General features: G+C 40.5%; 1 protein-coding gene across 1 annotated transcript in view; it reads left to right on the top strand.

The window, feature by feature from the left end:
* Window positions 1-12,383, top strand: part of LOC124622859 (ATP-dependent Clp protease ATP-binding subunit clpX-like, mitochondrial) — a 58,277-nt gene that overhangs the window by 39,012 nt on the left and 6,882 nt on the right. Inside the window, exon 8 of the mRNA XM_047148652.1 lies at window positions 6,407-6,507. Coding sequence (XP_047004608.1) covers window positions 6,407-6,507 — 101 coding nt within the window. The remainder of the gene's footprint in view (window positions 1-6,406; window positions 6,508-12,383) is intronic.

Here is a 12,383-nt window from a genome sequence, read left to right as displayed (position 1 = left end):
CGAGACTTGAGCTGTGTGAGGTAATGAAAAGATGAATTTGATTTATGGTTGATTCTCCACATCTAAAAACAAAGATGATGTGACTTACCAAACGAAAGTGCTGGCAGGTCGATAGACACACAAACAAACACACACATACACACAAAATTCAAGCTTTCGCAACCAACGGTTGCTTCATCAGGAAAGAGGGAAGGAGAGGGAAAGATGAAAGGATGTGGGTTTTAAGGGAGAGGGTAAGGAGTCATTCCAATCCCGGGAGCGGAAAGACTTACCTTAGTGGGGAAAAAAGGACAGGTATACATTCGCGCGCACGCACACACACACACACACACACACACACACACACACACACACACACACACACACACATATATATATATCCATCCGCACATACACAGACACAAACAGACATTTGTAAAGGCAAAGAGTTTGGGCAGAGATGTCAGTCGAGGCGGAAGTACAGAGGCAAAGATGTTGTTGAAAGACAGGTGAGGTATGAGCGGCGGCAACTTGAAATTAGCGGAGGTTGAGGCCTGGCGGATGTCGAGAGGAGTGGATATACCGAAGGGAAAGTTCCCATCTCCGGAATTCTGACAGGTTGGTGTTAGTGGGAAGTATCCAGATAACCCGGACGGTGTAACACTGTGCCAAGATGTGCTGGCTGTGCACCGAGGCATGTTTAGCCACGGGGTGATCCTCATTACCAACAAACACTGTCTGCCTGTGTCCATTCATGTGAGTGGACAGTTTGTTGCTGGTCATTCCCACATAGAAAGCTTACAGTGTAGGCAGGTCAGTTGGTAAATCACGTGGGTGCTTTCACACGTGGCTCTGCCTTTGATCGTGTACACCTTCCGGGTTACAGGACTGGAGTAGGTGGTGGTGGGAGGATGCACGGGACAGGTTTTACACCGGGGGCGGTTGCAAGGGTAGGAGCCAGAGGGTAGGGAAGGTGGTTTGGGGATTTCATAGGGATGAACTAAGAGGTTACGAAGGTTAGGTGGACGGCGGAAAGACACTCTTGGTGGAGTGGGGAGGATTTAATGAAGGATGGATCTCATTTCAATTGAAATGACTCCTTACCCTCTCCCTTAAAACCCACATCCTTTCGTCTTTCCCTCTCCTTCCCTCTTTCCTGATGAAGCAGCCGTTGGTTGCGAAAGCTTGAATTTTGTGTGTATGTTTGTGTTTGTTTGTGTGTCTATCGACCTGCCAGCACTTTTGTTTGGTAAGTCATATATATATATAATAGAGGGAAACATTCAACGTGGGAAAAATTATATATAAAAACAAAGATGAGGTGACTTACCGAACGAAAGCGCTGGCAGGTCGATAGACACACAAACATACACACAAAATTCAAGCTTTCGCAACAAACTGTTGCCTCATCAGGAAAGAGGGAAGGAGAGGGAAAGACGGAAGGAAGTGGGTTTTAAGGGTGAGGGTAAGGAGTCATTCCAATCCCGGGAGTGGAAAGACTTACCTTAGGGGGAAAAAAGGACAGGTATACACTCGCACACACACATATCCATATGTATTTAGAACAAGACCTTTTAGTTGAAATCTCGTGTACTTAGCAATCTTTTCATTGTGCCTGTCTACAGCTGATAATCATCTCTGTCTGGTGAATAGCAATCTGTCCTATTTGTAACATAGACATTAATGCATAAATGATTTTCTATTGTTTTAATCAGTCAAATGATGTGGAAATAACAAAAATTCAGTAACTGGGGGTTCAGGCCAAGAGATTAAACATTCTGGAGGAATCAAAAGAATCTGTGCATTTAAGTTTGGAACTTGCTCATTATTTTAGTTTGTGAGCTGCATTACAAGTAGTTGCAGTGTAGAACTATATCACCGTAACATTAAACAATTGTATTTACTTGTTTCTGTATAATTTTGTCCTGCTCACTACAGTTGTTTCACTGTCATTGATATTGTGCTGTATTTTTGTAATATAATTAATTATATAATTTGTGACTTGCATATGTAATAAAAATATGTGCAGAAAATGCCATTTTCAGGATAAAAATAAAAAATTCCTTGCAAATGTCTTTAGTACACATTCTGATGTCAAATCGGGAGAGAGGTTATCACCAATTCTCTTCACACTGGCCAAAAAAAAGTAATCTAACATATCTGACACATAAATGGGGACCCAAAAAATTAACAAATGAGGACCACAAAATAACAAATAAAATTCAACTGTTACTTTATACTGACAATGTAATATTTCAGTAGACTATAGAACAGAAATTGTAACTCTCACATAGTAGTTACTAAAAGCCTTGAGAGGAATTGGTTTGCAACTAAATACAAAGGAAACAAAATACACTCTAAGACAAAAAGATGCACCACAAAGGAAGTAAGCAAATGGGACAGAAATCAGTGGATTTGATGTGTAAGAACAGACAGACAAACTATTACCACTTCAGAAAAATTGGATGATTTATTCAAGAGAAAGAGCTTCACCAATTGAGCAAATCAGTAAAGCCTTGGTCTGCCTCTGGCTCTTAAACAAGCAGTTATTCAAATTGGCAGTGATTCACAGAGTTGTTAGGTGTACTCCTAAAGGATGTCGAGCCAAAATCAGTCAAATTGGCATACCAGATCATAATAATCCCTAGCTTATTGGAGGGCTCTGCCGAGAAACATTGTTTGATGGCTGCCCCCTTACCACTCGACTAGCTAAAATACCAATTATGAAGTTGTGTTAAACAAAATATAAATTTGTTGGTTATGAAATGACCCCACACAAAAGCAAGGTGTCAAATTATGGTAGAATAATTCCCAGATAGAAAAATATATATATATGACCAAAATTGCAGCGCCCGGCATTTTTAGATGATGTGGAAAAAGACCAAATTGTTTTAAAATTACCAACTAGAGATACTTGTGAAAAGAAGAAAGTTTGCCAAAACATTGTTGGGCAATGAGTTTATGTAACTTCCATTTGCATAGTAGTAGTAGTAGTTGTTGTAGTAGTAATTTTATTCATTTATTGAGATTTTGCTTTACACGAAGGTCTTCAACAACACAACAAATACCTGAAAATTATTACATGTGTTACATAAGATCTTAATTTCCGATTTTGTGTATCATCTTCCCATGCACAAGTTCTTCTCATTGTCAATTATATATTTTGGAGCCAGGTGGTCATAGTGGTCCTCTTCTTTCCCTCCAGTTCCCCTTCCAGGATAATGTTTAGTGTTCTGGCTTCCTCCATTCTGCTTACATGCCCATACTATTGTAATTTCCTTCTGTCCATCTCACCATGTATTCTTTCTCTTGCTTCCATTCTGTTTATTGTTTCTTATTATCTCTTTTCTAGAAATTCTTGCTGATCTTCTCCAGAAGTCCATTTCTACTGCTTGCAGATGTTTTTTTGCGTGTTTCAGATTAGTAGTCCCTGTTTCCATGCCATACGTAACTATGCTCTCTAGTATCAATTTACATATGATTCTTTTGGTTCTGTTTATTATGTTTCTGCTCCGTAAGATTGATTTGCATCCCAATGATCTTCCATCCACTGACAATTGTTTTATTAATTTCTACCTCTGATTTTCCCTACACCTCTAAAATGGATCCCAAATAACAGAGAGTCTTGACCTTCTCAATTCTCTTTGCTCCATGTATAAGTCACCTGGATCATTAATGAGGTATTTTGTTTTCTGATAATTAATCTTCAATTGCCAGTTTCTGCATTCCATTGCTAACTGATTACATATATAATATGCATCCACTCCATCTTGTGCTGCAACTGCTTGATCTTCAGCAAATAGTAAGTGATGTAAATAAACTCCATCTTTAATTTCCAGCCCCATCCCATTGCATTTATGAGATGATGCCTTGAGACCCGATATTTTAAATAATTTTGGTGACATGGGGCAGCTTTGGAACAGACCCGTTCTTGTTCTAAATATCTGTGAATGTTTATTACCCATTTTCACTTGACATATGTCTTTACATATTTCTTGTATTATTTTATTAAATGACCAGTTATGTTTACTATATGTAAAGCTTGCCAGAGTAGTTTTCTTGGGACAGTATCGTGTTTTTTCGAAGTCTGTGAAAGTTAATCCTATGTTTTTTTTGTTTTTTTTTCTCCCTATGTTTCTCTAAGATCTGTTGTAATGTGGAAATATGCTCTTACGTGTGATCTACTGTCTGCGAAGCCACCTTGCTCTTTCTGGGTTTTAAAATTTATTTCCAGCTTTTTAAAATTATTTACCCAAAAATTCTCATTAAACTGTTTATAACACAAAAACCTTGATTTTTTGAGCAGCTTTTGTGATTATTTTTCTTAAATATAGTATTAATATATCCCAGCTTCATTTCCTTGGGTACTGAATCACCATGTAACATTTTATTGAATAACTGTGTTATTAGTTTCACAATTTTGTCACCACCATATTTTAAGAACTCCAGGTTGATACTGTGTGGTCCAGGTGATTTATCCTTCTTCCCTGCTCTTAGAACCTTACTCGCCCACTTTGGATCTCCTCTTCCTGTTCCTTTCCTTCCACTGTTCCTTCCTCCAGATATTATTATCCACCCTCATTTAATAATTTCTGGAAATATTCTTCTCACTCCTTTTGTGTTACCAGTTGAAGATAAGTTTTGGCTTTTGTCGAGACCTTTTTATACTGACTACGCTTCATTCGCACTCCCAAATCCTAGTTTGTTATTGAAGTTGGCCCGTGTCCTTACCCGTACTTCATTCTTTGCTAACCTTATTGTTTTCATTTTTGCCGGCCACGGTGGTCTAGCGGTTCTAGGCGCTCAGTCCAGAACTGCGCGACTGCTACGGTCGCAGGTTCGAATCCTGCCTCGGGCATGGATGTGTGTGATGTCCTTAGGTTAGTTAGGTTTAAGTAGTTCTAAATTCTAGGGGACTGACGACCACAGATGTTAAGTCCCATAGTGCTCAGAGCCATTTTTGTTTTCATTTCATTCTTCTTTTCCTCTTAGATTGTTCTTGTTGCTTATGATTTATCATTCAACCACTGGTTAAATGCATTCCTCTTTTCTTTAATTACCACCTCTGTTTCCTCTGACCACCATTCTGCTGTACAGGTGTGGTTGTTTCCCCTTGTGCCCAGCATCTCTGTTGCTATATTTGTGACATTGGTTTTTATGTATTCGTATATTTCCTCTGTAGTCCTTCACATGATTCTTCAAATGTCTTTTCCATTCTAGCAGCAAAGAATGGTCGTATACTTTCATCTTGTAGGCTGTCAGTATTGAATTGTAGATTTTGAGCTTTCTTGGCACAGCTCATTTTAGTGTTGTTAGTATCATTCTTTGCATTGTCCCTTGACCAAAAATTCTTTGTTTTTACTACGTAATGGTCTGATTCACTCTGGGCTCCTCTGGAAGATTTAACATCTGCTTCCTTGAAATTACGTGTGTGCTTAATGATAATATAATCTATTATAGAATGTGAAGTACTCTAGTGTTCTGTTTCAAAGTATATGAATATCTGTGTTTAAAAAATGTGTTGCTAATTTTCAGATCAAACTGTTCTCAAATTTCAGTCAGTCATTCTCCATTGTCATTATATTGTCTCTCCATGTTTTCCCACTATCGTATGCAATTCTCTAATTCCTACTCTTCCACTCATATCCCCCATTATAATCAGTTCCTTCCTCCTTGGGACTTTTTCTATAGACTCTGTAAGGATTGTCCAGAAAGTATCTTTCTCCTGGTATCGTGTGTCATTCGTGGGTGCATATACACCAATAATTACAACTTCCCTGGCAGATAGTCATTTCCACCATAGTAATATGTTCATTAATAAATTCTCAATTTGAGATTGTCTTTCTCGATGTTCTCTTTATTATAATTGTGACTCCTGCTTGGCTCTTACTGCTTTGGACACTCCACTCCAAATATGTGCATAATTACAAAGTTCTTTACTTCCTTTGCCTTTTGTCTTGGTGTCAGAGAGTACATCCATTTTGAATCTGCCATTTTGCAAAGATAACTTGCACATTCCAGCATCCAAATGTCATTTTCCTTTTTTCTTCGCCAGTTCATTGTCCAAGAGTCCAGTTTTTCAGAAGCATATTATTAGTTTTTTTTAACATTTTAATTTTTTCATGTGAGTGAAGAGCTGGCCCACTGCACAACCCCCAACCTGGGGGACCAGGTAATTTATTCCCAAGGTTTTCTTCCTTTAGCCTTTGATAAGCCAGTATCGCACTGCAAGGTAGCAGCCACTAGTTTTGGACTGCCGGGTATCTTATTTCCCTGGTACCCACCATATCTAGTGAGTATTCTCCTTTAAGCCACCTGGGGTGGTGTCCGATGGGAGACCAGCAAAGCCACATGATGATGATGATGATGATGATGATGATGTGTAATTTCCTGATTGTAAAATAACTCATATTCTGCTTTATTATAGGCATTGTGTTTCTTGATGAAGTGGATAAGATAGGGGCAGTTCCTGGAATACATCAGTTGAGAGATGTTGGTGGAGAAGGTGTTCAGCAGGGAATGCTCAAGGTGAGCTAATAGGACATTCACTTGTCTAACTGATTTCATGGTAATTTTTAAACACCAGTTGCTATTATGGAATATATCTGTTGTTGAAGAGATGTTAACTAATACTGTATGCAATATGGTGTACATCTGGCTATTCCCTGTGTATTCAGCATTTGAATGAAAACTGGCTTAGAAGTAAGGTGATACAGGTGTAAGAAACAAAGTTTAGACAATGGTGGCAAATACACCACCAATGCTAGCATTAAATAACAAATGAGAAAAAGTACTATTATTAAACATTGTTTAAAATGTAATATTGTGATGATGTTGCTTTACTGTTTTCACAGCTGGAAAGATTCAGAGAAAATATTGTTCAACATTATGTGTTGGCTATTGGATATAAACTCAGAATCCAATAAATTACTGAACGATTTAGTACTGAACACATACAGTTCAGAAACTTGTAATGGAATTCTCCTTTACTTGAATGCATTTTTAACTCCAAAGAGAGGAGGAGAGCACTTCAGAAAGTTCAGATAGTATCAGTTGAGATATTAGGAACTCTGAAGCTGTCAGTAATATGACTCTAAAATGGAGCACTTCTAGTATTTATCTCTTCTACTTATTGCTTTTCAATGCAAAAATTCATGAGGAACATGTGGTTATGAAAGAATTTTAAAAGAGTTTTAACTGAAATGACTTGCAGAAACGTAATTAATTTGGAAATATGTGACCTAAAGAATGGAGAATTGTCCCTGATGTGGAAAATATAATGATAATTGTTATAGAGGCTATCTGTATCAAAACTAATTACGACTAACCCCAGTTCATTCAAAAAATTGAGATATATTACTGAATGCTCCCCAGATTAATGCAAGCAATCTTTACAAATTACCAGTCCAACCATAGTCCAGTCTGCGCAGTTACTAACATGATCCAAAGAGTAAACACCTGTAAACTAATTCCATAGCAAGAACCAAACCAGGAGACAACTGGTGCATATTTCCATTGCGCTGACGCTGCCATTAATAACAACTGACACAGACCAGCACTGGACCAGCTTACATGTGGCATTCTGGTAAGTGTGGACCCATCAGTGTGTGCTCCTGGTGACAAGTGGCACCTGGTACCACTGTGGCTAGCAGTAATGTTGGTACAGCTTCTAGGTTTCCATAGGAGAAGTGGCAGGTGAATGCGGTTGGGCGGGGTTGCTTTTGGGAGGGCTGGCAGATTGGTGTCCTTGGGCATTAACTATGGAGGGCTGAGGCAAAACAATGCTCATTGTGAGACACCATGAGACCTAGAATCCACCAGGGTCAGAGAAGAATGTGGCTGCTGGACAGAATGGTGGAGACAGTTGATTTTGATGGCACCGCTGATAGCTGTGGACAGGTACCAAGGTATACATCAAGAACCTAAGGTGGGCGGAGATCATCTAGGGAGGGTAGCACATGAACTCTCACACTCACACAGGGCTGCTCCCTGGAAAGGAGAGGCATCAGAGATGACATGCGCAGGTGGCAGACATAGCATGTCCAAGAGGGTGCAATAAGGACAGCTATGAAGCTGCTCTGCTGGGCTGCAGCCATTATTCAGGCTGGCCCTGTTGTCAGAGGCCTACAGAATGAGTTAGCAGTGTTGGACATCATTTTCTTATGAAGCTAGCTCTTGAAAGTTTGTACAAGGCGTTCTGCATGACTGTTGGAAGCCAGATAAAGAGCGTGATACTAAGGTGTTTAATTCTGATACGGACACAGAAGTGTTCGAAATCTGAGGTGAACGCAGTCGTGGTATCAGTGTGGGGGTGGGTTCATGGCAAAGATTTTTCTGAGGTCATGATGATGATGATGATGATGATGATGATGGCAGAAGTGACTTGGGACAAGCAGAACAAAAAATGAAGTGAGAAAAGGAGCCAGAAATATCAAACCTCATGGAGCCATAAATGGCTCTGTGACATCTAAGTGAATATGCTCTGCAGCTTCAGACCAGGGAGAGTGTTCCTGTGGTCTGACAGGTGGAACATTGGTGAACAAGGTCTGAGATCTTTGAGCCAATGTTGTGCCAGAATACATGTTGTCACATCAAACTTTTTATCTGGGATATACCCCAGTGGGCAGTGTGCAGAAGGTTCAGCACTTGCACTCGAAGACAGAAGAACCAGGACGTGGCAGTAGTCCTCATCTGAGACCTCCAACAGAACCCCTAGGTTTGTGTGCAGTTAATATTGTTGTGGCCAGTAAGGGCAAAAACCAGGGCCAAGAAGTGTGTCTGACAACTTGTGTTATAAAAAGTGAGTGAGACCTCTTAACATTGGGTCATTGCAGGGGGAGGCCATGGCTTCGCACATTAAGGGAAAAGCTGAAATGACCAAATTCTGATCTGAATGAAGCAGAAAACACTCCATTTTGTGTTGGTCAGAAGTTGAACCGAGTCCCATGGGAAATTGGGAAACAGTGTCCACATTAGCATGTAACATTGCTACCCAGTAGTGGATAGGATAGTGAAAATTAAAGTGCCTAGCACTGTAGTCAGTGGGTGGTTCTGTCTACCAAGTTATGCTTAAGACGAATATGGTGAGCAGTGATTAACAGTCCATGTTGGAATAAAATTTCTGTCCATAAAGAAACAATTTAGATTTCTGGACTGTGTAGGTGACAATGAAGACACCCCTTTCTGTTTGAATGTAGTGTTGCTGGGAGGTGGATAGGGTATTAGAAGCATATGCAGTAAGGCCGGCAGTGGTATTGGGTTGTTAGTGGGGCAGGACTCCACATGTCCCCATGTGGGAGGGGTACGCTGATTGCTACGACCAGCACAATGACCATACGAACTGCACTTCCTGCCATCATATGTTGTTCAGTGGATAAGAAAGATCAGCTATGTTTGCAGTGAAGTGGCCAAAATAGTTGAATTTGCCCTGAAACGCTTGTTCGTCTTGTACATTCATGGCTGGCTACAATTTGTTGATCACTGCTACATGATCTTTCATTAGTGGAGTCCACCAGCTTGGGATCTGAACCCCTAAATATGGGAAGGTTGCTGGTATGAGGGAACACTTGCGCAGGTTGTGTTAGTCCTTTTCCTGCCAACCTGTGGAACAAGTCCCACTGGGAGTGAATACTGTTCATTGAGGAGCAACCCATTGATTTTTGAGGAATAGGCATTAATACATCTTCATGAGTGAGTTGAGTCTATCCAGCTCTGTTTTGATGGCATCCCTTAGAGCCAGTGGCACCAGACGAGATTTGATGAAGCATAGGGTAGCTGTCACCCTAAAAGTAATGTGAACTCCCAAATCAATTGTCTTCCGTAACTCAGATGAGAAGATTTGAGCATGTCTGTTACAGATAATTTTAAGGGTGACACAAGGTTCGTTGGTTGCATGGCGTGTATTGTTTTGTGATCCGATCAACCAAAAAGTGGATAGAATCTACCCAAAAAATGTTGTCCACATGTCAGCTAATGTAAGAAAATTTATTGGAGGTGTAACTCAGTTGCAACTGAGTAAAACTGATAGTTTTCATAGCAAGAGCAAATGATGGTGTCCAGAGGCCATGCTTGCAAGTGACTGACCCTAAATTTAAGCGAGTAGGTTTATCAGGAACACAGAAGTTCCAGGGTCAAGGATTAACTTCACTGAGTGTTTGCCAATGAATACATCTAAGTCTTGATCCACTTTACATGGTCGGAGTTCACAGTCTACAATTTTTTAATGGACATCATATTCACCATTGACTGCAGAAGTTATTTGTTTCACAATTGCAGTTTCAGCCTTTGAGTTGTTTTCATGTGATACTGAAAAGGCTAAAAAGAATACGATAATGAAGCACAGCATGTATATACAGGACTGCAGAAACATGTTCTGTACACAGTAGTAATTACAAAAATGGTGAAATTAATACGTCAATTACATTTTACTTCTGCACATGTCGGACATAAAATCCTCCTACATATACAGGGTGTTACAAAAAGGTACGGCCAAACTTTCAGGAAACATTCCTCACACACAAAGAAAGAAAATATGTTATGTGGACATGTATCCAGAAACGCTTACTTTCCATGTTAGAGCTCATTTTATTACTTCTCTTCAAATCACATTAATCATGGAATGGAAACACACAGCAACAGAACGTACGAGCGTGACTTCAAACACTTTGTTACAGGAAATGTTCAAAATGACCTCCGTTAGCGAGGATACATGCATCCACCCTAAGTCGCATTTAATCCCTGATGTGCTGATGCAGCCCTGGACAATGGCGTATTGTATCACAGCCGTCCACAATACAAGCACGAAGAGTATCTGCATTTGGTACTGGGGTTGCGTAGACAAGAGCTTTCAAATGCCCCCATAAATGCAAGTCAAGAGGGTTGAGGTCAGGAGAGCGTGGAGGCCATGGAATTGGTCCGCCTCTACCAATCCATTGGTCACCGAATCTGTTGTTCAGAAGCGTACGAACACTTCGACTGAAATGTGCAGGAGGTCCATCATGCATGAACCACATGTTGTGTCGTACTTGTAAAGGCACATGTTCTAGCAGCACAGGTAGAGTATCTCGTATGAAATCATGATAATGTGCTCCATTGAGTGTAGGTGGAAGAACATGGGGCCCAATCAAGACATCACCAACAATGCCTGCCCAAACGTTCACAGAAAATCTGTGTTGATGACGTGATTGCACAATTGTGTGCGGATTCTCGTCAGCCCACACATGTTGATTGTGAAAATTTACAATTTGGTCACGTTGAAATGAAGCCTCATCCGTAAAGAGAACATTTGCACTGAAATGAGGATTGACACGTTGTTGGATGAACCATTCACAGAAGTGTACACGTGGAGGCCAACCAGCTGCTGATAGTGCCTGCACACGCTGTACATGGTACGGAAACAACTGGTTCTCCCGTAGCACTCTCCATACAGTGACGTGGTCAACGTTACCTTGTACAGCAGCAACTTCTCTGACACTGACATAAGGGTTATCATCAACTGCACGAAGAATTGCCTCGTCCATTGCAGGTGTCCTTGTCGTTCTAGGTCTTCCCCAGTCGCGATCATAGGCTGGAATGTTCCGTGCTCCCTAAGACGCCGATCAATTGCTTCGAACGTCTTCCTATCGGGACACCTTCATTCTGGAAATCTGTCTCGATACAAACGTACCGCGCCACGGCTATTGCCCTGTGCTAATCCATACATCAAATGGGCATCTGCCAACTCTGCATTTGTAAACATTGCACTGACTGCAAAACCACGTTCGTGATGAACACTAACCTGTTGGTGCTATGTACTGATGTGCTTGATGCTAGTACTGTAGAGCAATGAGTCGCATGTCAACACAAGCACCGAAGTCAACATTACCTTCCTTCAATTGGGCCAACTGGTGGTGAATCGAGGAAGTACAGTACATATTGACGAAACTAAAATGAGCTCTAACATGGAAATTAAGCGTTTCTGCACACATGTCCACGTAACATCTTTTCTTTATTTGTGTGTGAGGAATGTTTCCTGAAAGTTTGGCCGTACCTTTTTTGTAACACCCTGTATACATGACATCATCAAAAAGAAGCCATTTCACTGTAGAAATACAGTAGCATCTGAAGAGTATGAAGCTCTCTCTGTGCATTGTGAAATGATGTAAATTATGTGAAGTGCCACCAATGTTAACACACTTCACATAAATTGCTACAAATCAATGTCGTAACACACTGTTTACAGGTGAACAAAGGCCGTTGGTGCTAAAATACATTCACAAGTCTGACCGTCTGTGCACTAGTCAGAGATAGTACATTCCAGTGATAACAGTTGTAAGCTTCGTATAACATCTTTTGTACATGTATTGAGAACATACAGTTTCTGTGTGATGATAATAGTCATAAGGGGAAAGGGGACAGGATAGGAA

The sequence above is a fragment of the Schistocerca americana genome, chromosome 7 (assembly GCF_021461395.2).
Source record: "Schistocerca americana isolate TAMUIC-IGC-003095 chromosome 7, iqSchAmer2.1, whole genome shotgun sequence".
In the NCBI taxonomy this organism is placed as follows: domain Eukaryota; kingdom Metazoa; phylum Arthropoda; class Insecta; order Orthoptera; family Acrididae; genus Schistocerca; species Schistocerca americana.
This window is presented reverse-complemented; position numbering and strand designations above follow the sequence as displayed.